This window comes from Salmo salar, unplaced genomic scaffold (genome assembly GCF_965601325.2).
Source record: "Salmo salar unplaced genomic scaffold, fSalSal1 ptg000257l, whole genome shotgun sequence".
In the NCBI taxonomy this organism is placed as follows: Eukaryota; Metazoa; Chordata; class Actinopteri; order Salmoniformes; family Salmonidae; genus Salmo; species Salmo salar.
The window spans coordinates 929816-957116 of record NW_027675339.1 but is presented as its reverse complement, the minus strand read 5'-3'; the positions used below and the strand labels follow the sequence as shown (position 1 = coordinate 957116).

The window sequence follows — 27301 nt, the reverse complement described above, 5'->3', positions numbered from 1 at the left end:
CACTTACTAATACGGAAGCAGGTCAAAACAACACACACATATAAAGTGAATCAATTGAGTGCTCTACGATAAATGATGGCTGGTCGACGAATCTTGAGAGCCACGATACAAATGTACAAAGGTATTTTACAGCCAAGATACACCCCTTTCAACCTAAATGACCAACAACAGATGTATAGAACGGGTCACAAGGTTAAGATTTGTATGAAAGATACTTATAATTCTCAGCAGACAGTATCTGCTGTAAAAACAGTACTCTTTGTGTAGAGACCAGGGTCTGGCCCTGAGGTCATCTCTCCCTGGTACCATATAGAACAGAAACATTAACTCATGTTCTGGAATGCAGTCTCTTTAGGTTTTATCACCCAAAAGACATTGTAAATCTCCTGTCAGTGTTTTCTCCCAGAGGCCCATCCTCAGTAGAACACACAGACACAATAGTTATAAGAACCCTCTATTCTGTTGCATAAAACAACCATTTGATGCAATAAAAGTATTATTACATAATGTTGCAGTTTTGCTCTCAGTGTCCACTGAAAGTTGACTAGTAACAACAACTGGGAGCTAAAAGACACCCACCATGAGACCCACTAAATCTGCCCAAGAAGAGGAAAACAAAAGAAAAACCCACACCAAACTTAAAGACAGGAAGCAAACCAAAAAGGTGGAGCAACTAAAGGTGTTGACTCTCCACATGTATCAAGACAACTGGAGCACTGGGCCAGACACTCTTAAATAGAACCTGGACCAGCTCAGGTGAAACACCTTCCCACTAACGAGATGGACAAGCCAGCACAGGTGTAACACATACTGACTAACGAGGTGACACCAATCAGTGCACCCAAGACACATTTCAGTTGAATGTATTCAGTTGTACAATCAATCAATCAAATGTATTTATAAAGCCCTTCTTACATCAGCTGATATCTCAATGTGCTGTACAGAAACCCAGCCTAAAACCCCAAACAGCAAGCAATGCAGGCGTCTAAGCACGGTGGCTAGGAAAAACTCCCTAGAAAGGCCAAAACCAAGGAAGAAACCAGGCTATGAGGGGTGGCCAGTCCTCTTCTGGCTGTGCCGGATGGAGATTATAACTGAACATGGCCAAGATGTTCAAATGTTCATAGATGACCAGCAGGGTCAAATAATAATAATCACAGTGGTTGTCGAGGGTGCAACAGGTCAGCACCTCAGGAGTAAATGTCAGTTGGCTTTTCATAGCCGATCATTCAGAGTATCTCTACAACTTCCATTTCACATAATCATCTACAAAGCTTCACCTTCTACAATATAAACATGGTGTCTACTGGCTACACGTATTTCTAAATAATGATATACAATTATACTTTTTTATCCTTTCTCTTTCTATAGAATCCTAAAACTCACGAGCTTCTAGAACTCTCGTCCCCTTGGAACGAGCCCAAACAAAACTCATCTCCAATACATTTATTGTATATATACAATACAGTGTGTTCTCTGGTGTAATGTCAGCTGGCTAGATTGACCAAAACTCTTCCCACATTGATCACAGCTATAAGATTACTCCCCTGTGTGTGTTCTCTGGTGCACTGTCAGATTGCCAGATTGACAAAAACTCTTCCCACATTGACCACAGCTATAAGGTTTCTCTCCTGTGTGTGTTCTCTGGTGTAATGTCAGCTGGCTAGATTGACCAAAACTCTTCCCACATTGACCACAGCTATAAGGTTTCTCTCCTGTGTGTATTCTCTGGTGTAAAGTCAGCTGGCTAGATGTAGTAAAACGCTTCCCACATTGATTACAGCTATAAGGTTTCTCTCCTGTGTGTATTCTCCGGTGTAAAGTCAGAGAGCCAGATGTAGTAAAACTATTCCCACACTGATCACAGCTGTAAGGTTTCTCTCCTGTGTGTATTCTCTGGTGTTGAGTCAGATGGCAAGATCGACCAAAACTCTTCCCACATTGATCACAGATATAAGATTTCTCTCCTGTGTGTGTTCTCTGGTGTAGATTCAGAGAGCCAGATGTAGTATAACTCATCCCACATTGATCACAGCTGTACGGTTTCTCTCCTGTGTGTGTTCTCTGGTGCACTGTCAGCTGTCCAGAATGACCAAAACTCTTCCCACATTGACCACAGCTATAAGGTTTCTCTCCTGTGTGTATTCTCTGGTGCACTGTCAGCTCTCTAGATTGACCAAAACTCTTCCCACATTGTTCACAGCTATAAGGTTTCTCTCCTGTGTGTATTCTCTGGTGTTGAGTCAGATGGCAAGATTGGCCAAAACTCTTCCCACATTGATCACAGCTATAAGATTTCTCTCCTGTGTGTATTCTCTGGTGTTGAGTCAGATGGCAAGATTGACCAAAACTCTTCCCACATTGATCACAGCTATAAGGTTTCTCTCCTGTGTGTGTTCTCTGGTGTAGATTCAGAGAGCCAGATGTAGTAAAACTCTTCCCACATTGATCACAGCTGTAAGGTTTCTCTCCTGTGTGTGTTCTCTGATGAATTTTAATGCCTGATGAGGTGAATCTCTTCCCACAATCAGAGCAGCAGTGAGTTTTCTTCCCTGTGGGTCTCTGCAGGTGTTTCCTGAGGTGTTCTGATCTGGAGAGACTCTTCTCTGCCTCTTCAGCATCATGAGGTTGTTGAGGCTCCCCAGAGGATCCACGATAGTGAAGTTTCTCTCCTGTGTGAACAATAAAGTCAGACAGATGATTAAAGGCCCACAACAGCGGTAATCCACTGTAAAAGGTGATGCCAACAGCGTAGCCATGATGTTGGACAACAATTGACGTCTGTAATGAATGTTAAAATTATTTGATATTTGCCTTAAAATGAGCAAGAATAGTCATATTTTGTCTTGTTTTCACATTAGTAGTAACATCGATGATTGTAGGCTAGAAATAAGTTATTCATGTTGTTGAAACTCTAAGCAGTGTGCCAGACAACTTTTGGTCTCCAATATAGGCCCCTTTCTGTGTTTGCTAAAATTGCAGCACGAGGGCAATTTGATTGCAGAAACTCCTCCCTGCTAATGAAGAAACCGATAGTTATGGATGTAGTATATCTGTCAGGAGCAAAAATGGTGAGCAAAGATTTTAGTTTTTCACAATGTATTCTGAATGTGAATGGGGGAAAGTCGGGGGAGTAACCTCCATTTCCAGGTTGATGATGAGTTCATTTCACACTACTTTGGATTATAATTGTAAGGCTCGTTTGAATGTAATGTTTAATATAATATTTGCTACAGTATTATGAATTGTGTGTAATTATTAAAGAATCGTGTTAATGACAGTATCCATTTGGGTGTTGTCAATAAAGTTAAGATTTTATTTTTTATTTAACCAGGTAGGCCAGTCGAGAACAAGTTCTCATTTACAACTGCGACCTGGCCAAGATAAAGCAAAGCACTGCGACGAAAAAACAACAGAGTTACACGTGGGATAAACAAAAGTACAGTCAATAACACAATAGAAAAATCTGGAGTACGGAGGAAAAGCAATAAATAGGCCATAGTAGCGAAGTAATTACAATTTAACCTCTCTAGGGTCGGCGGGACGAAATCGTCCCACCTACTCAACAGCCAGTTGAATCCCGTGGCGCGTTATTCAAATACCTTAGAAATGCTATTACTTCAATTTCTCAAACATATGACTATTTTACACCATTTTAAAGACAAGACTCTCGTTAATCTAACCACACTGTCCGATTTCAAAAAGGCTTTACAACGAAAGCAAAACATTAGATTATGTCAGCAGAGTACCCAGCCAGAAATAATCAGACACCCATTTTCAAGCAAGCATATAATGTCACATAAACCCAAACCACAGCTAAATGCAGCACTAACCTTTGATGATCTTCATCAGATGACAACCCTAGGACATTATGTTATACAATACATGCATGTTTTGTTCAATCAAGTTCATATTTATATCAAAAACCAGCTTTTTACATTAGCATGTGACGTTCAGAACTAGCAAACTTCTGGTGAATTTACTAAATTACTCACAAAAAACATAACAATTATTTTAAGAATTATAGATATGCACTCGCTATCTCCGATTTTAAAATAGCTTTTTGGTGAAAGCACATTTTGCAATATTCTCAGTAGATAGCCCGGCATCACAGGGCTAGCTATTTAGACACCCACCAAGTTTAGCACTCACCAAAATCAGATTTACTATAAGAAAAATGTTATTACCTTTGGTGTTCTTCGTCAGAATGCACTCCCAGGACTTCTACTTCAATAACAAATGTTGGTTTGGTTCAAAATAATCCATAGTTATGTCCAAATATCCTCTGTTTTGTTCATGCGTTCAAGACACTATCCGAATGGTAAAGAAGGGTGACGCGCACGACGCATTTCGTGACAAAAAAATTCAAAATATTCCATTACCGTACTTCGAAACATGTCAACCGCTGTTTAAAATCAATTTTTATGCCATTTTTCTCGTAAAAAAGTGATAATATTCCAACCGGGAAAGCGTGTTTAGGTTCAAAGACGAAAGAAAATAAAACATGGGGTCGCCTCGTGCACACGCCTCAGTCAGATTGTCCTCTGATAGAGCACTTGCCAAAAGCGCTAATGTTTTTCAGCCAGTGGCTGGAATTACATCATTCAGCTTTTTCCCGCCTTCTGAAAGCCTATGGGAGCCGTAGGAAGTGTCACGTCACAGCAAAGATCCTCAGTCTTCAATAAACAGAGTCAAGAAGCTCAAGGAATGGTCAGACAGGCCACTTCCTGTACAGAATCTTCTCAGGTTTTTGCCTGCCATATGTGTTCTGTTATACTCACAGACACCATTCAAACAGTTTTAGAAACTTTAGGGTGTTTTCTATCCAAAGCCAATAATTATATGCATATTCTAGTTTCTGGGCAGTAGTAATAACCAGATTAAATCGGGTACGTTTTTTTATCCGGCCGTGTAAATACTGCCCCCTACCCCCAACAGGTTAACAAATTAACACTGAAGTGATGGATGTGCAGATGATGATGTGCAAGTAGAAATACTGATGTGCAAAAGAGCAGAAAAAGTAAATAAAAACATGGGGATGAGGTAGGCAGTTTGATGGGCTATTTACAGATGGGCTGTGTACAGCTGCAGCGATCGGTAAGCTGCTCGGATAGCTGATGCTTAAAGTTAATGAGGGAGATATAAGTCTCCAACTTTAGCGATTTTTGCAATTCGTTCCAGTCATTGGCAGCAGAGAACTGGAAGGAAATGCGGCCAAAGGAGGTGTTAGCTTTGGGGACGACCAGTGAGATATACCTTCTGGAGCGCGTGCTACGGGTGGGTGTTGCTATGGTGACCAGTGAGCTGAGTTAAGGCGGCCTAGCAAAGTCTTATAGATGACCTGGAGCCAGTGGGTTTGGCGACGAATATGTAGCGAGGGCCAGCCGATGAGAGGATACAGGTCCCAGTGGTGGGTGGTATATGGGGCTTTGGTGACAAAACGGATGGCACTGTGATAGACTGCATCCAGTTTGCTGAGTAGAGTGTTGGAGGCTATTTTGAAAATGACATCGCCAAAGTCAAGGATCGGTAGGATAGTCAGTTTTACGAGGGTATGTTTGGCAGCGTAAGTGAAAGAGGCTTTGTTGCGAAATAGGAAGCCGATTCTAGATTAAATTTTGGATTGGAAATGCTTAATATTAGCCTGGAAGGAGAGTTTACAGTCTAGCAAGACACCTAGGTATTTATAGTTGTCCACATATTCTAAGTCAGAAACGTCCAGAGTAGTGATGCTGGACGGGCGGGTGCGGGCAGCGATCGGTTGAAGAGCATACATTTAGTTCTACTAGCGTTTAAGAGCAGTTGGAGGCCATGGAAGGAGTGTTGTACGGCATTGAAGCTCGTTTGGAGGTTTGCAAACACAGTGTCCAAAGAAGGGCCAGATGTAAACAGAATGGTGTCTTCTGCGTAGAGGTGGATCAAAGAATCACCTGCAGCAAGAGCAACATCGTTGGTATATACAGAGAAAAGAGTCGGTCTGAGAATTGAACCCCGTGGTACCCCCATAGAGACTGCCAGAGGTCCGGACAACAGGCCCTCCGATTTGACACACTGAACTCTGTCTGAGAAGTAGTTGGTGAACCAGGCAAGTCAGTCATTTGAGAAACCAAGGCTATTGAGTCTGCCGATAAGAATACGGTGATTGACAGAGTCGAAAGCCTTGGCCAGGTTGATGAAGACGGCTGCACAGTACTGTCTTTTATCGATGGCGGTTATGATATCGTTTAGTACCTTGAGCGTGGCTGAGGTGCACCTGTGACCAGCTCGGAAACTGGATTGCACAGCGGAGAAGGTACGGTGGGATTCAAAATGGTCAGTGTTCTGTTTGTTAACTTGACTTTCGAAGACTTTAGAAAGGCAGGGCAGGATGGATACAGGTCAGTAACAGTTTGGGTCTAGAGTGTCACCCCCTTTGAAGAGGGGGATGACCACGGAAGCGTTCCAATCTTTAGGAATCTCGGACGATACGAAAGAGAGGTTGAACAGACTAGTAATAGGGGTTGCCACAATGGCGGTGGATAATTTTTGAAAGAGAGGGTCCAGATTGTAAAGCCCAGCTGATTTGTACGGGTCCAAGTTTTGCAACTCTTTCAGAACATCAGCTATCTGAATTTGGGTGAAGGAGAAGCTGGGGAGGCTTGGGGAAGTAACTGCGGGGGGTGGGGAGCTGTTAGTGCAGTACGCCACAGGATGTTTTTGTGCTGGTCGAGGGCAGTCAGGTCTGGAGTGAACCAAGGGCTATATCTGTTCTTAGTTCTACATTTTTTGAAAGGGGCATGCTTATTTAAGGTGGTGAGGAAATTATAATTAAAGAACAAGCAGGCATCCTCTACTGACGGGATGAGGTCAATATCCTTCCAGGAGACCAGGGCCAGGTTGATTAGAAACGCCTGCTTGCAGAAGTGCTTTAGGGAGCGTTTGACAGTGATGAGGGGTGGTCGTTTGACCGCGGACCCATAACGGATGCAGGCAATGAGGCATTGATCACTGAGATACTGATTGAAAACAGCAGAGGTGTATTTGGAGGGAAAGTTGGTCAGGATAATATCTATGAGGCTGCCCATGTTTACGGATTTAAGGTTGTACCTGGTAGGTTCTTTGATAATCTGTGTGAGATTGAGGGCATCTAGCTTGGATTGTAGGATGGCCGGGGTGTTAAGGATATCCCAGTTTAGGTCACCTAACAGAACGAACTCTGAAGATAGATGGGGGCCAACCAATTCACATATGGTGTCCAGGGTACAGCTGGGAGCTGAGGGGGGTCTGTTAACAGGTGGCAACAGTGAGACTTATTTCTGGAGAGATTAATTTTTTTAATTAGAAGCTCGAACTGTTTGGGCATAGACCTGGAAAGTATGATAGAACTCCGCAGGCCATCTCTGCAGTAGATTGCAACTCCTCCCCCTTTGGCAGTTCTATCTTCACGGAAAATGTTGTAGCTGGGGATGGAAATTTCAGAATTTTTGGTGGCTTTCCAAAGCCAGGATTCAGACACGGCAAAGACATCAAGGTTGGTGGAGTGTGCTAAAGCAGTGAGTAAAACAAACTTAGGGAGGAGGCTCTGATGTTAACATGCATGAAACCAAGGCTTGTTCGATTACAGAAGTCAACAAATGAGAGCGCCTGGGGACACACAGGGCCTGGGTTAACCTCTACATCACCCGAGGAACAGAGGAGTAGGATGAGGGTACGGCTAAAGGCTATCTGAACTGGTCATCTATTGCGTTGTGAACAGAGAATAAAAGGAGCAGAATTCTGGGCGTGGTAGGATAGATTCAAGGCATAATGTACAGACAGGGGTATGGTAGGGTGCGGGTACAGTGGAGGTAAACCTAGGCGTTGAGTGATGATAAGAGAGGTTGCATCTCTGGAGGCACCAGTTATGCTAGGTGAGGTCACCGCATGTGTGGGAGGTGGGACAAAAGAGTTCTCCGAGGCATGTTGAGTGGGACTAGGGGCTCCGCAGTAAAATAAAACAAAAGTATACAAGGCATATTGACATTAGAGAGACAAAGCGAGGCATAAAGCAATCACAGGTGTTGATTGGGAGAGCTAGCTAAGACAACAACGGGTAAGACAACAGTTAATCAGCTAAGACAACAACAACAGGTAAAATGGCGATGAATGGGCAGAGAGAGTCAGTTAACTACACACAGGGCCTGAGTTCGAGGCTGGGGCCGACAGATAATTAATCACGGAACTCCGTTTTGTTTAACAGTACAGCAGGCATCAGCTATGTAGCCAAGTGATCATAGGGTCCAGTGAACAGCAATATATGAACCAGGGAAGCCGTTAGGTAGTCGTTACTATGCTAGCCGGGAGACGCGCCTGGCTTGATGCTAACTGGTGCTAGCTTCGGGACAAGGGTGTTAGCCACTATAGCCACTCCGGTGCAAAGGTCCAGAGCTTACGGCAGGAATCCGGTGATATAGTGGCTTCTAGTTGTGTTAGTGAAGAGTCTAGGAGGCATCAGCTGTGTAGCCGAGTGATCATAGAGTCCACTGAGCAGGCCGGGAGATGGGCTGGGCCACTCGGTAGCAGCTAGCTAGCTGCGATTATCCGGTGTAATGGTCCGCTAGCAGTGGCTAACAATGACTAAATAGCTAGTAGCTAATTAGCTGGTTAGCCTCTGATGGCTAGCTGCTGATGGAGTTTCTAGATATAATGTCTAAAAAAATAGCAGATCCGTATCACATTGGGTGAGGCGGGTTGCCAGAAGGAATATTTAATTTAAAAATGGAAAAAGAGATTGAAATATATTGCAATATACATTTGAAGTCGGAAGTTTTCATAAACCTTAGCCAAATACATTTAAGCTACATCTTTCACAATTCCTGACATTTAATCCTAGTAAATATTCCCTGTCTTAGCTCAGTTAGGTTCACCACTTTATTTTAAGAATGTGTAATGTCAGAATAATAGTAGAGAATTATTTATTTCAGGTTTTATTTCTTTCATCACATTCCCAGTGGGTGAGAAGTAGGAAATACATTCAATTAGTATTTGGTAGCATTGCCTTTAAATTGTTTAACTTGGGTCAAACGTTTTGGGTAGCCTTCCACAAGTTTCCCACAATAAGTTGGGTGAATTTTGGCCCATTCCTCCTGACAGAGCTGGTGTAACTGAGTCAGAATGTAGGCCTTATAGCTCGCACACACTTTTTCAGTTCTGCCCAAAACATTTCTATAGGGTTGAGGTCAGGACTTTGTGATGGTCACTCCAATACCTTGACTTTGTTGTCCTTAAGCCATTTTGCCTCAACTTTGGAAGTATGCTTGGGGTCATTGTCCATCTGGATGAATCATTTTCGACCAAGATTTAACTTCCTGACTGATGTCTTGAGATGTTGCTTCAATATATCCACATGATTTTCCTCCCTCATGATGCCATCTATTTTGTGAAGTGCACCAGTCCCTCCTGCAGCAAAGCACTACCACAAAATTGTTATACATTTTGTCAACGTTTATGAGTTCTTCTGTAAATTAATGTGCCCATTCACCGATAGTTATGGGGAGAAAACATTTTCTGAACGTCATGCGCCAATGTAAAAATTGGGTTTTTGGATATAAATATGAACTTGATCGAACAAAAAATGCATGTATTGTGTAACATGATGTCCTAGGAGTGTCATCTGATGAAGATTGTCAAAGGTTAGTGCTTAATTTTAGCTGTATATCTAGTTTTGTGATGGCTATCCGTGCTTGGAAAATGGCTTTTTTTTGTTGCTAAGGTGCTATCCTACAATAATCTAATGTTTTGCTTTCACCGTAAAGCCTTTTTGAAATCGGACAATGTGGTTGGATTAACGAGTAGAGTATCTTTAAAATGCCGTATAATACTTGAATTTAAATTTTGAGAATTTTTTGGGGGGAATTTTGCGCTGTGCTATCTCACTGGTTGTTGTCCAACCAATCCCGTTAACCTCTCTAGGGTATGTGGGACGAAATCGTCCCACCTACTCAACAGCCAGTGGAATCCCGTGGCGCGTTATTCAAATACCTTAGAAATGCTATTACTTCAATTTCTCAAACATATGACTATTTTACACCAATTTAAAGACAAGACTCTCGTTAATCTAACCACACTGTCCGATTTCAAAAAGGCTTTACAAAGAAAGCAAAACATTAGATTATGTCAGCAGAGTACCCAGCCAGAAATAATTAGACACCCATTTTTCAAGCTAGCATATAATGTCACATGAACCCAAACCACAGCTAAATGCAGCACTAACCTTTGATGATCTTCATCAGGTGACACTCCTAGGACATTATGTTATACAATACATGCATGTTTTGTTCAATCAAGTTCATATTTATATCAAAAACCAGCTTTTTATATTAGCATGTGACGTTCAGAACTAGCATACCCACCGCAAACTTCCGGTGAATTTACTCAATTACTCACGATAAACGTTCACAAAAAACATAACAATTATTTTAAGAATTATAGATACAAAACTCCTTTATGCAATCGCTATGTCCGATTTTAAAATAGCTTTTCGGCAAAAGCACATTTTGCAATATTCTGAGTAGATAGCTCGCCGTCACGGGCTAGCTATTTTGACACCCACCAAGTTTGGCCCTCACCAAACTCAGATTTACAATTAGAAAAATGTGATTACCTTTGCTGTTCTTCGTCAGAATGCACTCCCAGGACTTCTACTTCAATAACAAATGTTGGTTTGGTTCAAAATAATCCATAGTTATATCCAAATAGCGGCGTTTTGTTCGTGCGTTCAAGACACTATCCAAGGGTAATGAAGGGTTACACGGCCGACGCGTTTCGTGACAAAAAAAATCTAAATATTCCATTACCGTACTTCGAAGCATGTCAACCGCTGTTTAAAATCAATTTTTATGCTATTTTTCTCGTAAAAAAGCGATAGTATTCCGACCGGGAGTCGTTGTTTTCGTTCAAAGACGAAATAATAAAAACATGGGGTCGCCTCGTGCACGCGCCTCCAGTCTCTGTTCTCTGATCGACCACTATCAAAATGCGCTAATGTTTTTCAGCCAGGGCCTGCAAAGCCACCATTCAGCTTTTTGCCGCCTTCTGAGTGCCTATGGGAGCCGTAGGAAGTGTCACGTAACAGCAGAGATCCCCTGTTTTGGATAGAGATGATCAAGAAGGCCAAGAAATGATCAGACAGGGTACTTCCTGTACAGAATCTTCTCAGGTTTTGGCCTGCCAAATGAGTTCTGTTATACTCACAGACACCATTCAAACAGTTTTAGAAACTTTAGGGTGTTTTCTATCCAAATCAAACAATTATATGCATATTCTAGTTACTAGGCAGGAGTAGTAACCAGATTAAATCGGGTACGTTTTTTATCCGGCTGTGCAAATACTGCCCCCTATCCCCAACAGGTTAAGCACCAGCTGTTAGAGCAGCTCACAGATCACTGCACCTGTACATAGCCCATCTATAATTTAGCCCAAACAACTACCGCTTCCCCTACTGTATTAATTTATTTATTTTGCTCCTTTGCACCCCATTATTTCTATTTCTACTTTGCACTTTCTTCCACTACAAATCTACCATTCCAGTGTTTTACTTGCTATATTGTATTTACTTCACCACCATGGCATTTTTTGCCTTACCTCCCTTATCTCACCTCATTTGCTCACATTGTATATAGACTTCTTTTTCTACTGTATGTTTGTTTTACTCCATGTGTAACTCTGTGTTGTTGTATGTTGTCGAACTGCTTTGCTTTATCTTGGCCAGGTCGCAATTGTAAATGAGAACTTGTTCTCAACTAGTCTACCTGGTTAAATAAATGACTTGTTCTCAACTAGCCTACCTGGTTAATTAAAGGACTTGTTTTCAACTAGCCTACCTGGCTAATTAAAGGACTTGTTCTCAACTAGCCAACCTGGTTAATTAAAGGACTTGTTCTCAACTAGCCTACCTGGTTTAATAAAGGACTTGTTCTCAACTAGCCTACCTGGTTAAATAAAGGTGAAATAAATATAATGTCTCATCAGAGTAGGAGCTCTGACCTAGGAACAGATCCCACCTGTCCATCTAAAACTGATCTGAGACCAGCCTTCCTACTGAGACGCTTGATAAGAGTAGGAGCTCTGACCTAGGAACAGATCCCACCTGTCCATCTAAAACTGATCTGAGACCAGCCTTCCTACTGAGACGGTTGATAAGAGTAGGAGCTCTGACCTAGGAACAGATCTTACCTGTCCATCTAAAACTGATCTGAGACCAGCCTTCCTACTGAGACGGTTGATAAGAGTAGGAGCTCTGACCTAGGAACAGATCCCACCTGTCCATCTAAAACTGATCTGAGACCAGCCTTCCTACTGAGACGCTTGATAAATACAGCCTTCGGATGGGATTCCTTCTTCTACATGTCAGATGTTCTACAACAATAGATTTATGTCTGGATGAATGGCCGTGTTTGAGAGCATCAAAACTGATGTACCATGGGTAAATTGCGACTGACTGATGTACAAATAATATCGAGCAGTTATACACACGATGCAAGGTGATCAGTCAGTTGACTCAACTTTAAAAAATAAAAAAGTCGGCCGCCATGTCGAACGAACCCAACGTTAATCAACACAGTATGGACCCAACAGACCCATCAGAACAGGGTTTCCTGACCCTCTACTCAGGGACCAGAACCCAACGTTAATCAACACAGTATGGACCCAACAGACCCATCAGAACAGGGTTTCCTGACCCTCTACTCAGGGACCAGAACCAAATGTTAATCAACACAGTATGGACCCAACAGACTGGTTAAATAAAGGTGAAATAAAAAATAAATAAAATAAAAGATCAATGTCCCTGTTTTATAAGATAGTACTCACTGTATTTACTGGTGTTAATCAGATCAATGTCCCTGTTTTATTAGATAGTACTCACTGTATTTACTTGTGTTAATCAGATCAATGTCCCTGTTTTATAAGATAGTACTCACTGTATTTACTGGTGTTAATCAGATCAATGTCCCTGTTTTATTAGATAGTACTCACTGTATTTACTGGTGTTAATCAGATCAATGTCCCTGTTTTATTAGATAGTACTCACTGTATTTACTGGTGTTAATCAGATCAATGTCCCTGTTTTATTAGATAGTACTCACTGTATTTACTGGTGTTAATCAGATCAATGTCCCTGTTTTATTAGATAGTACTCACTGTATTTACTGGTGTTAATCAGTTCTCCAGTCTTCTCTTCTTCGTCCTCCTCTAATGTGACAGTAATCTCCCCCTCTTCATCTTTCATTCCAAAAACGTCTTCATCTTCTTTCACTTCATCCTCCACTCCAAAAACTGCATCTTCCTCCTCTTCTTTCACAGTAATATCCTCCTCTTCTTTCACTGAAACGTCTTTCTCTTCTTCTTCTTTCACGGTAACAGCCTCACCCTCTACTTGTTTTTGTATTGTAACAGCCTCCTCTTCCTCCTCCTCCTCCTCTTTCACCAGAGCGTCTTTCTCCGTCCAGCAGACCTCCGCTTCTTTAACAGGAGGAGAGTAGCTTAGTGAACTCATGGTCGGAGATGTTAGCTAGAGATAATAGCTAGTTAGCATTAGCGACTAGACTAGTGCTAACTTAACCAGCCAGCTAGTTGACTTACAACGTAAATATTAAATTAAATGGGGTAGCTAGTTGTTTCCACATAAGTATGTTTGAATCATAGTGGCAATTAAACCACGAAATTGTCTAAAGAACTTGAATGTTCCGACTTTGTCGGCTAGCGAGCTACCGAGGTGGCTGCAGTTGTTGAAGAAGCGTTCCGTCCACTAGATTATACGTCACACTAGAAACATCGCCTGAAAGACACATATCGCCATCTGCTGTCTGGAGGGAGGAAACGCAGTTGAGGAGGGAAAACTATTTTTATTCTTCATTGAATTATAATATTATAAAGCAGTTTAGGGAAACGGTTTTTTTCTCTCCATTAAATATGAATATTATATCAACAAGTACAAAGAGCAACAAGTGTTTGATTAGTTCAGATTTTTTATGAGAATTTAAAACAAACTCTACATCTACTCCACATCTGTATTTCTGATTCAGTCAAATAACTAGATATCAAAATAAGCACCTAGTTATTGGTACCCTTGATAATGATGAGCAAAAATTACTGTATGAAATAAATAAATTAACTTTACCCACTACCAGGATATTTTAGCCCAAAACCTGGTTACCTCTCTGCTAGGAGGCTGAAACTTGGCCATAAGTGGATCTTCCAGCAAGACACATCAACATCCATGAAGAAATGGTTAATTGGGCACAAAATCAACATTTTCAATGGCCATCTCAGTCTTCGGACTTGAACTCCATTGAAAACCTGTGGTTTGAATTGAACAGGGCAGTCCATAAGACAGACTAAATAAAACAAGGACATGGAGAGATTCTGTATGGAGGAATGGCTTGTTCGACATTGCAAGCGACTGCCGATTGACTGATCTACAAATTCCCTGTTGCTGCTGTTGAAAGAAGCGTTCCGTCCACTACATTATACGTCACACTAGCATCGCCTTAAAGCCCCACATGATGTATTGTTACACCATGTAGGAGCAGTATAGACCTAGTCTGTTCATTATATACATCTACATGATGTATTGTTACACCATGTAGGAGCAGTATAGACCTAGTCTGTTCATTATAGACATCTACATGATGTATTGTTACACCATGTAGGAGCAGTATAGACCTAGTCTGTTCATTATATACATCTACATGATGTATTGTTACACCATGTAGCAGCAGTATGGAGGTACAGTGGGGGACAAAATTGTTGACACTCTTGATAAAGATGAGCAAAAACGACTCTATAAAAAAAATTCAAATACTGAGCTATATTGTGTCAAAAATACAGGGAAATGATTTTATACTAATACAATAGCTCAGAGAAAGATATATAGTTTAACATGTAATTCTCAAAAGGTAGGGGTCTGAATTATTGCCACCCATGTTTTCAATACTCCAGCACCTTCCCCTTGGGAGGATAACAACACTGAAATGTTTTATGAGATTAGAGAACACATTGGGTGGGATCTTCAAGCCCAATACCAAACCAATCAGGTGGTTGTTTGATGAAATGAAGCTTCAGACGCCATTGATGACGTGCTGCTGATAAAGTGATACAGGCATCGGTACACTGCTTTGAAGTTTACTGCTTAGCGATTTGGACGCAGGCGTCGTAGCTCCGGTATCAAAAGTAACATCCCTACTGACAACAAGGCACCAGAGTCTACCGTGCTAATGGGTTCCCACTAGATATCACAACCACACAGTATATGAAAGCATGAGGTGTGGCTGACGTTTACAAGCTGGAGCTAAATACCGAGCTAGCATACAAACTCTGTAGCACATAGTGCATTGTGGGTAGTTTAGAAGATATCCGGAAATAAGTCAAGAAATATGTAACAACGCAAAAACATAACTGTTTGTACTTATAGGGAACCATATCGTGACTACAACTAGCTTACTACGTCTTTAACCACACTGTGTTGTTACACTAGCGAGTAAAAACGAATGCTTCCTATACTTTAACCTTTTGTCTGAAAATTAAAATAAACATTTTACTCAACTGCGTTACCCACTCCAGTCAGCAGATGGCGGTGTGGGAATTTAAGGTAATGCTGTTGGTGTGACGTATAATTTAGTGGACGGAACGCTTCTTTCAACAGTTAGTCAGCCACCTCAGTAGCTTGCTAGACAAAATAGCCGAACCAATAAAGCTCATTAGACGCTTTAGTGTATATTAGCCACTGTGTTTTAAACCCACTTCTGTCGTCTAGTTAGTTATCAGATTTAATTTCATATTTGCGGTGTTGTTGTTATTAGTCAGCTAGCGGGCTGGTTAAGTTAGCATTAGCCTAGCTAACTAACATCTCCGACCATGAGTTCACTAAGCTACTCTCCTCCTGATAAAGATGATGTTGTTGTTGAACTGATGTGTGGTGTTAGAGGGGAAATATTCAATAGCTACATCAATATTTTGACTTTTAAATTATTTATTTATGGCCATTGAGTCTTGAAGAATATAACACATGCCTCATGAGCTTAGTTCAACTGTTGTACCCCATCAGAACCCCAAATAAGCTTTTTATACTCCAATGTTTAGAAACAATTTAAATGATAAACAAACACTGTAAACACTCACACTCAAAACATGGTTAAAACTATGTTGATATCATGGATGGTCAGTCCTTGCATCCATAGGTCCGTCTATGAATTTGAGAGTAGTTACATTTCTCCAGCCCCATCATCATCTTATTACCAAATCAGTGGTGGAATTACAGCTTTGTTATTGTTTGAACTGCAGATTAATTGGTTGATTGTGTGGCTTGTTTAAAGGGACAACCTAGTTTTTAAACAGAAACAAAATGGCTGCTCAGAGACTTGGTTTGGTAAACAGCTGAGGGATGGGGGAAGGAGGAGTGTAACCACTCTCAAATTCATAGAGAAAGCTATTGTAGCAACCGTAACCCAACACCTAGCGACCTCGTCAAGAAGTTCAGACATCTTGGCGTAACAGTTATAAGCTGTTGACTTAACAGTCGCTGGACCCAGGTTTGAGTTCAGCTCAGGACTACCCCCTGAATTCACTACACTCTGAATACAAGGACTGGCTGGCCATAAGGTCAAAATTATAGTTTTAACCAGATTTCAAGGCTATACAGTGCTTGTTTACAAACAGTGGCGTTTTTTCAAGCTTATGTTTTGGTTTCTGATGGGGTAATACAGTTGAAACATTTGAGGCATTTCTAAGTTATATTCTTCAAGAATCAATGGTTATATAGTAAATGGGTCTTTCTATAACTGCCAGTGTAGATTTTCCTGTGGGGGTCAAATTGTTAGAGCTGTTGATAAGTCATTAGCTGTGTTAGAATACTCATACTAACCGTACTATTTGTGATGTTAATTGAGTATATAGTGTGCTTATTGGTCATAGTATGATATAGTTAGTATGCCAAAACCTCCCGGATGTCGTAGTAAATTCGCCATAATATGACGTAAACACGCAGTACGTTAGGGCCCATAATGCATTTCTTCAGGAAATGGGCGTGGCTTCACATCGTTTTCAGATTTGAAGAAAATTGCAGAAAATATGCAGCCGAAGTCCAACGAGAGCCGATACAAATTCATTGCTTTAACTAATTATGACAAATGTTAAGAAAATGTTGAGCAATGTAATAAAATAATTACTTTTCAAATAAGTTACTTTACACGTCATTTTGGCTGACTATTTGCTAGCATGTTATTACAGCAGTATGTACCGGTATGTTAACTAGCTACCTAACGTTAGTTGGCTACTTATACATCAAACTTGCCAGTATATGAACTATATTCTATCTAACTAACTACCCAACGTTTATTGACTTGATTATTCCCGTCATTCTTAGCTTAGCTAAATGGTATAGTCGTTGTGCTTTCTCAATGGACATTCGGGTGCTTTCATAAATTCACTCTGATTGACTATCTACTCTGATTTCTGAGCACTCTCGTCTGAGTACCAGAGTGCAGAATAATGAATTTACTAGCGCTCAACACCCGTTGAATATGTCCAGGTGTCAGTAAACGTAGGCAACAAAAACCGTAATTAAATGTTTACCAGCAGCACAGTTACAGTCACCCTGGATAACATGAAAACTGCCTAACAGCTCTGCTAGGGCGAGTAAAATGGTCAGAGTCTCATTTGTGTCTGGAAGTAGCAAAGATAATATTCAGAATACATTGTGAAAAACTAAAATCTTTGCTCACAATTTTTGCTCCAGGCAGATATAGTACATCCATAACTATCGGTTTCCTCATTAGCAGGGAGGAGTTTCTGCAATCAAATTGCCCTCGTGCCACAATTTTAGCAAACACAGAAAGGGGCCTATATTGGAGACCAAAAGTCGTCTGGCACACTGCTTAGAGTTTCAACAACATGAATAACTTATTTCTAGCCTACAATCATCGATGTTACTACTAATGTGAAAACAAGACAAAATATGACTATTCTTGCTCATTTTAAGGCAAATTTCAAATAATTGTAACATTCATTACAGACGTCAATTGTTGTCCAACATCATGGCTCCGCTGTTGGCATCACCTTTTACAGTGGATTACCGCTGTTGTGGGCCTTTAATCATCTGTCTGACTTTGTTGTTCACACAGGAGAGATATGGGACTATCGTGGATCCTCTGGGGAGCCTCAACAACCTCTTGATGCTGAAGAGGCAGAGAAGAGTCTCTCCAGATCAGAACACCTCAATAAACACCTGCAGACATCCACAGGGAAGAGAACTCACTGCTGCTCTGACTGTGGGAAGAGATTCACCTCATCAGGCATTAAAATTCATCAGAGAACACACACAGGAGAGAAATCTTATTGCTGTGGTGAATGTGGGAAGAGTTTTACTGACTCTAGTGGTCTGACGAAACACCAGAGAATACACACAGGAGAGAAACCTTATAGCTGTGGTCAATGTGAGAAGAGGTTTGCTGCATCTACCAGTCTGACTCTACATCAGAGAACACACACAGGACAGAAACCTTATATCTGTGGTCAATGTGGGAAGAGTTTTGGTCAATCTTGCCATCTGACTCAACACCAGAGAACACACACAGGAGAGAAATCTTATAGCTGTGATCAATGTGGGAAGAGTTTTGCTCGATCTGGAGAGCTGACAGCTCACCAGAGAATACACACAGGAGAGAAATCTTATAGCTGTGATCAATGTGGGAAGAGTTTTGCTGCAACTAGAACTCTGACACTACACCAGAGAAGACACACAGGAGAGAAACCTTATAGCTGTGATCAATGTGGGAAGAGTTTTACTACATCTTTCTATCTGACTAAACACCAGAGAATACACACAGGAGAGAAACCTTATAGCTGTGGTGAATGTGGGAAGACTTTTACTCAGTCAACCAACCTGGTATCACATCAGAGAACACACACAGGACAGAAATCTTATAGCTGTGGTGAATGTGGGAAGAGTTTTACTCAGTCAAACAGCCTGGTATCACATCAGAGAACACACACAGGAGATAAATCTCATAGCTGTAATCAATGTGGGAAGAGATACTCTGATAAAAGATCTCTGATTAAACATCAGAAAATTCATGAAGGAGTTGTTTCATGATATCAGTGAAATAAAATGTAGAATGTTTTAACATTGTAGTAGGAGTATTTTAATGATGTCACAATGTAGAACCCTAAACGTTTGTCCCCTGTTCTATTGATTTCAACATGATATGGATATTAGCCTCAGGGGGAAAATCCAGGCTCTGAATTGGAAGAGTTACTATTGATGTGATTTAACAAAAAGTACTAACACAAAAATAGCTGTGTTACACTTACCACGTTGGTGACCCACTGGAATCAAAATGCAACACTTCAAAATGTAGCGAGCTGTTTTATACAAATTGTCCTCTAACCAGGGATGTACACATTATTCCCAGATTCCGTGTGATTTTTGAGCTGTTAGTTTTAACAGGACGTACAACCTCATCTCCCTCCTGTCGTACAATTGATTTCAACATGATATTAATGAGTGATGACAAATAAGTGTTGTGTTCCTTTATTTAGTGACCCCTACATTTAAATGCATCACTCCAAAATGTAGCTGACTGTCTTCTGCAGGTTGTCCTCTAATCAGTGAGGTAAAATATATCTCCCATTTCCATGTGTTTTTTTAGTTGTGTTAGTTTCAACATCATGTACAACCTGATTTCCCCCCTAATCGATATTAGTGATTTATTGCTACTTGTCAAAACAACAGCGTTTCTGGTGCTTGTACAGTTTTATAAGGTGCTTGTTTTAAATAATACAAGTAATATGATTATTGTGACAGATGTTTGTGTATGTATTACATTTTATGTTTAGGTTTTCAATTTATCACAAACTGTTTCTGCATTTGGACTACTGATTTGGACACGTTTAAGCTGTGACATTGGGGATATCTCACCTAGCAAAATGTCGTAGAAAATAAGACTTTGCCCGACATACAATATAAGTTTGGTTTTAGTTGAAAGTGAAAGTTGAAAAGAAAACAATTTAATTTCAACATACTTACAGCCTATACACATAGTCGCCGTACAATAAATTGGTCTATAATCAATTATATGAACAATCCTACATCACTCCACTATTTATTTACAACATTCAACTACTAATTGTCTTTATTCCACTACTGAAGAAGCATGACTCAAACATTAAGCCTGAAAAAAGATAAATTTTATGCCTCACCATTAAGTTAATTATTGCTAATACATATTAACAAAGGGGTGTACATTTGGGTTTTATATTTCATGTTTAATATTCATGTAAGATTTAGTAATCATAATTATTTATGCAACCAACTGATAATTTTTGGGTACAATTATATTGACATTGTTACGCTGCTTTTAGAATATCAGGGTTCATTCTCAGATGTGCCAACCCAAATGTACTAGAGCATGACATTGGGGACTGGGCCCCGATCCAACAACATGCCTATCTAGTGAACCCTGAAAAGAGAGAGAAGCTGTGAGGTGGGAAGTTACTACGGATATTGCAGGAGTTTCCTCTTGAAATCAGACATGTTCGTTTTAAGGACAATTTGCTGATTGTCTCACGGGTGGGCAGTCAAAATGTTTGTGTTTTGTGTTTAGCCAGTGCATTGCCATGGGTCACAATTTATTATAACTGCATGTTTTTCCGTATTAGAGATGAGTTTTGTTTGGGCTCGTTCCAAGGAGACGAGAGTTCTAGAAGCTAGTGAGTTTTAGGAACACGAGAGTTCTAGAAGATAGTGAGTTTTAGGATTCTATAGTAAGAAAAAGGATAAAAAAATATTTTGATTGTATATTATTATTTAGAAATGTGTTTTTCTTGTTTTTAATTGTTGACAAGTATCGCTCGTTAGTCAGTATGTGTTACACCTGTGCTGGCTTGTCCATCTCGTTAGTGGGAAGGTGTTTCACCTGAGCTGGTCCAGGTTCTATTTAAGAGTGTCTGGCCCAGTGCTCCAGTTGTCTTGATACATGTGGAGAGTCAACACCTTTAGTTGCTCCACCTTTTTGGTTTGTTTCCTGTCTTTAAGTTTGGTGTGGGTTTTTCTTTTGTTTTCCTCTTCTTGGGCAGATTTAGTGGGTCTCATGGTGGGTGTCTTTTAGGTCCCAGTTGTTGTTACTAGTCAACTTCCAGTGGACACCCCCATAGTGTCTTTCAGAGCCCCTCCTAAAAAACAAGTTTATATTTTGGGTTGGATATTGCATTTCAATTAATATTTAAATCAATGGCAATTCCTTAGAATGTTCATTAGTCTTTCAGTTGTTAATCTTCTGTTTGTTGTGTACTAAATATTTCTGTTTATTTTCATTTTTTTAATTAGTTTTTTTTCTGTGAAACCATTGTGTTGCATCCATGTCTGAAAGGTGCTGTATAAATAAAGCTTGATTTGATTTCAACACATTAACCCAATGACTGACCAATCAACAGACTCTTAGTATGAAAACAGTATCAATCCCACTTTTGAAGCCTGCTGAAGGTGTGGTGGAGTGGTAAACATTGACTGCCCCTGCAACACAGAAATGAACACTTAGTAATATATAAAACATTCAAAGTAATGGATATGGAGCATCTATGGCCTCAGTTACACCTGGCACTAAAATGTGACATCTGTCATCTGATCACTCCAAGCTGCATTAGGTTCAGATCTACCAGGATGAGCCTTTGACACAGTCAGGCCACTGAATATGCATAAGCAATGTAAAGAGATGGGGTGAATGAGTGGGGAAAAATACATTTGACACAAATGACCTTCATTATATCAAAGAACAAATGTGTGTGTCTGAGGGGAAATTAACTTCATACAGCCAAAAGGGGTGAGAAATTACACCAATATCAGTGGACAATTTGCACTAATGTAAATAAACATAGATGGAACATATTCCCTTTTGCTGACGTGATGAACCACTAAGGGGACATAAATATTTACCATCTAAACCATGTGTCACCTCTCTGGCTGTAGAAGTGTTCTTCCTAACCAGTCCCTCAACAGCTCTCTGACTGAGCTTCACCCTCACTGGGTCTTCAGAGGAGAGGAAGGCTGAGGAGGGATGGAAGGATCAGTCAGTCAATAAAGTGTAGAGCTGCTGTCTGACAAAATCACTATTTTTAGTAGTTCATTAAAGTAAATAAGGCTTTATGACTGCTGAATACCAACTATCAATCACTTAGATCATGTATTTTCAGGTAGAGATGCATCCTTGGGACGTCCCTAGCCTGTTGAAGTTGACTTTTATAATGGTTAAGGTAGGGGTTAAGGTTAGGGTTTAGGGTAGAGATGTCCCAAGGATCCCAGATAGCATTGACCATTGTGCATTCTTCTGTCTCTTTTACATAGCAGGTGATGGGTTCTGACTTCTGAACTTGAAAATATGAAATATCCTTATTCATGTCACTGTTTGAGAGAAGGGAATGTAGAACATTTATATTCTGTCAGAATGTGTTATTGTTAGACGTCAGGGATCCTATGGAAGAAGAAGGGCCACAGTCTGGAACAAGTCAACAGGACAGCCGTGAGGTGGGGAGGAGAAGGACCACAGTCTGGAACAAGTCAACAGGACAGCCGTGAGGTGGGGAGGAGAAGGACCACAGTCTGGAACAAGTCAACAGGACAGCCGTGAGGTGGGGAGGAGAAGGACCACAGTCTGGAACAAGTCAACAGGACAGCCGTGAGGTGGGGAGGAGAAGGACCACAGTCTGGAACAAGTCAACAGGACAGCCGTGAGGTGGGGAGGAGAAGGACCACAGTCTGGAACAAGTCAACAGGACAGCCGTGAGGTGGGGAGGAGAAGGGCCACAGTCTGGAACAAGTCAACAGGACAGCCGTGAGGTGGGGAGGAGAAGGGCCACAGTCTGGAACAAGTCAACAGGACAGCCGTGAGGTGGGGAGGAGAAGGACCACAGTCTGGAACAAGTCAACAGGACAGCCGTGAGGTGGGGAGGAGAAGGACCACAGTCTGGAACAAGTCAACAGGACAGCCGTGAGGTGGGGAGGAGAAGGACCACAGTCTGGAACAAGTCAACAGGACAGCCGTGAGGTGGGGAGGAGAAGGACCACAGTCTGGAACAAGTCAACAGGACAGCCGTGAGGTGGGGAGGAGAAGGACCACAGTCTGGAACAAGTCAACAGGACAGCCGTGAGGTGGGGAGGAGAAGGGCCACAGTCTGGAACAAGTCAACAGGACAGCCGTGAGGTGGGGAGGAGAAGGGCCACAGTCTGGAACAAGTCAACAGGACAGCCGTGAGGTGGGGAGGAGAAGGGCCACAGTCTGGAACAAGTCAACAGGACAGCCGTGAGGTGGGGAGGAGAAGGACCACAGTCTGGAACAAGTCAACAGGACAGCCGTGAGGTGGGGAGGAGAAGGACCACAGTCTGGAACAAGTCAACAGGACAGCCGTGAGGTGGGGAGGAGAAGGACCACAGTCTGGAACAAGTCATCAGGACAGCCGTGAGGTGGGGAGGAGAAGGGCCACAGTCTGGAACAAGTCAACATGACAGCCGTGAGGTGGGGAGGAGAAGGGCCACAGTCTGGAACAAGTCAACAGGACAGCCGTGAGGTGGGGAGGAGAAGGGCCACAGTCTGGAACAAGTCAACAGGACAGCCGTGAGGTGGGGAGGAGTGAGGAATTTAGGCTGAGGTCAGGTCAGGTCAAGTGAGGAAGAACTCATGTGACTAAAGTTCTGCCTAGCAACAGAGGTGTAATTCAACATCAGTTCACCGTCTCAACTCATACTGTATTGGAGCTGCAGCAGCTTCTACTAACGTTAGCTTCGTTAACTAACTAACTAAGGACGGTGACCTGTCCAGACGAGATGTTACAACGAACTGAATCGTCAATAGAGGTCTTCCTCTTTATATAGCCTGCTATAGCATGCAATACTATTAACTCACAAGGGGGCAGAACGTTACATGTACAATACTATCCCATTTTGGAAACGTTACATGGATAATACTATCCCATTTTGGAAACGTTACATGTACAATACTATCCCATTTTGGAAACATTACATGTACAATACTATCCCATTTTGGAAACGTTACATGTACAATACTATCCCATTTTGGAAACATTACATGTACAATACTATCCCATTTTGGAAACGTTACATGTACAATACTATCCCATTTTGGAAACATTACATGTACAATACTATCCCATTTTGGAAACGTTACATGTACAATACTATACCATTTTGGAAACGTTACATGGACAATACTATCCCATTTTGGAAACGTTACATGTACAATACTATCCCATTTTGGAAACGTTACATGTACAACACTATCCCATTTTGGAAACGTTACATGTACAATACTATCCCATTTTGGAAACGTTACATGTACAATACTATCCCATTTTGGAAACGTTACATGTACAATACTATACCATTTTGGAAACGTTACATGTACAATACTATCCCATTTTGGAAACGTTACATGTACAATACTATACCATTTTGGAAACGTTACATGGACAATACTATCCCATTTTGGAAACGTTACATGTACAATACTATCCCATTTTGGAAACGTTACATGTACAATACTATCCCATCTTGGAAACGTTACATGGACAATACTATCCCATTTTGGAAACGTTACATGTACAATACTATCCCATTTTGGAAACGTTACATGTCCGCCCCCTTGTGGAGGGAAATTAATATCTTAGATGGTAGCTGTAGATGGGATTCCAATGCATAAAGGTATTAATAGAGTGTCTAGACTACCTCTTTTGTATGAATGCCCTTCAGAATCCAAACACAGTATTGCCACGCAGCAAAATGTTGCGTATAATCTTTCAAGTCAGCGTGATAAAATATTGAACAATTTGTGTACAAAGATATCTTGAAATGTGATATTAGGCCTGTATGACAGTACTATTACTGTATGGCAGTACTGTATTGGCTAGTGCTTTCTCCAATATGTTCTTCTATTTTACATTACATTGTATGTTGATGCCATTTATCTTTAAATATTGATGTAGCACATTTACATTTACGTAATTTAGCAGACGCTCTTATCCAGAGCGACTTACAAATTACAAAGTATATATATATAGATATATATATATTAATGCTTGTAAGACTATTCTTTGACACATTTTCTCTTCCTTTGAAACTCTTATAGGACAGAACATGGACACAATGCAATTGGGATCAAGAAGAAGGTACAGATATGTTGTAGGACAGCTGCATTTGAAGTGTACATTTAACCTGCATAGCAGTCAATACAAACTGACATCTATTAGCATACAAATGTGTGCAAATGATCTTTTCAGATCTTCTCAGAAATGAATCAAGTCCATGGAATGGATATAGACAAAAAGATAATTCAAGGACTATCAGAGGTAGAGAGGCGAGACAGGGGTGAGGACATCATCCTGCTATTTTGACAGTCCCTGAAGGACAATACAGAAGAGGGATCTGCTCTTATTCCTTCCCTTTCTCTAATGTATTTTGTAATAAAATTATTAAGTGTAGTAATATCATTGCTTTACTTTACTAGGACTGGAGACCACAGCAGCGATTCTGCTCTTGCCCTACCTCTTCAATGAGGACCCGAGTGGCCTTTATGTCCGTGACAAGGTATGCCTATGCACCAATCATCTGTTTCTTCATAAACATAGGTGTGCATGCTTATATAAAACTACAGCTGAACATTTGTTATGTTCTTTGTTAATTGTTTGTGTATTAGTCTTTTCTTACTTTTGTTGACACAGATTTCACCGCTCTTCACTCCTTTACTGCACATCGGTGGAAATCCATTTCACCATGAGAGTGAAATCCCGCTGGCCTTTGATGGGGAGAACATCCAGGCCCTCTAGGACGTCCCCATGGGACTTGGGGCTCTGCTACGGCTGGATTTTTATTTTCCCTTAAATTTCCCCAAAATTTCAGAAAAACACTTATGTTCTTTAGTTAATGTGTTCTGGGGATAAGAGAAGTTGGGGTGAAGTTACCAGGGCATATATATATTATACACACATACAATTCATCATATTTTAATATATTCACAGAATCCATATAAAACGTAAGAAATTCTCAGGTAGTCACGACAACCATTCCATTTGCTTTTTCAGGGACTCTCCATAGCTACGAAGCATCTCTCCAAAAATACTCCCAGCAGAACCAAAAATAAACTTTAGTTTCCCAGACAATGACCATATTTCAACCACATTCACACAACTCTCATATCACAGTCACACAATGCTATTCTCAAACATACCTAATCAATTAGTTGTTTTTCAACAATATTTTAACCTGCAGGAATATTTTCACATTTCTATCTCATGGTTAGTTCCTAGGATAATGTAACTCATACATTTACATCTTTCAATAATTCTAAAATGGGGTCCAGATATAAAACAATTTTAGGTGCACCTTACTATCTTATACTATATCATAAATGGTCTTAACTAGTAAACACAGATTCTAGTTTTCATCCAGTTCACACAGATAGCTGACTCAGCCTCAGAGCCTCCTGACTGGGCCCTGTTTACACCTCCACACAGGAATACACACTCAGAGCCTCCTGACTGGGCCCTGTTAACACCTCCACACAGGAATACACACTCAGAGCCTCCTGACTGGGCCCTGTTTACACCTCCACACAGGAATACACACTCAGAGCCTTCTGACTGGGCCCTGTTTACACCTCCACACAGGAATACACACTCAGAGCCTCCTGACTCGGCCCTGTTAACACCTCCACACAGCAATACACACTCAGAGCCTACTGACTGGGCCCTGTTTACACCTCCACACAGGAATACACACTCAGATCCTACGAGGCTTTTCTAAAAACTACACTTTGCGTGTTTCACTCACCTCTTTTTTTAAACTACGTTCGAGATGTGGTATCCACTCGGCTCGCTGCCTCTCAGATCAAAGGTGGGTCCATTTGTTCTGTTCCCGAAGTGTGGTCTCCCTGAGATCCTAAGTTAGAGGGATCCCTGGAGCACCATTTACCCAGGTCACCAGGAGCGGTCACCAAGTCAAGATTCACATCCCCATCGCCAAATGTGGTGAATTTCTTTAATATTAATTGAGACAAACTTATCACACAAGTCAGAGTTATTCTTAAAGTAAATCTTTATTCACTTATAAGGGAGCAGGTCAATACAACACACATAAAGTCAATCAATTGGGTGCCCTATGATAATGATGGCTGGTCGAACAATCACCCCCAGATGATTCGTTGAGAGATGAATCAACCCCAGATGATTCGTTGAGAGATGAATCACCCCCAGATGATTCGTTGAAAGCCCCGAGACAAAAGTA

General features: G+C 41.0%; 1 protein-coding gene and 1 long non-coding RNA gene across 2 annotated transcripts in view; both read right to left on the bottom strand.

Moving 5' to 3' along the window:
- The window catches only part of LOC145867298 (uncharacterized), a 680253-nt gene that overhangs the window by 227867 nt on the left and 425085 nt on the right, over positions 1-27301 (bottom strand). The window lies entirely within an intron of this gene.
- Positions 611-12028, bottom strand: LOC145867218 (uncharacterized). The gene is made up of 2 exons (XM_082971293.1): positions 12004-12028; positions 611-2672 (listed from the first exon to the last, which is right to left on the bottom strand). Exons 1-2 carry the CDS (start codon positions 12026-12028, stop codon positions 1540-1542), a joined length of 1158 nt encoding a protein of 385 aa, XP_082827419.1. The 3' UTR covers positions 611-1539.

Coding starts and splice junctions, on each gene's coding strand:
- LOC145867218 (XM_082971293.1), bottom strand. CDS start 12,028: ATGGACAGGTGGGATCTGTTCCTAG. Junction 2,673..12,003: donor CAGGTGGGATCTGTTCCTAG/GTCAGAGCTCCT, acceptor TTGTTCACACAG/GAGAGAAACTTCACTATCGT.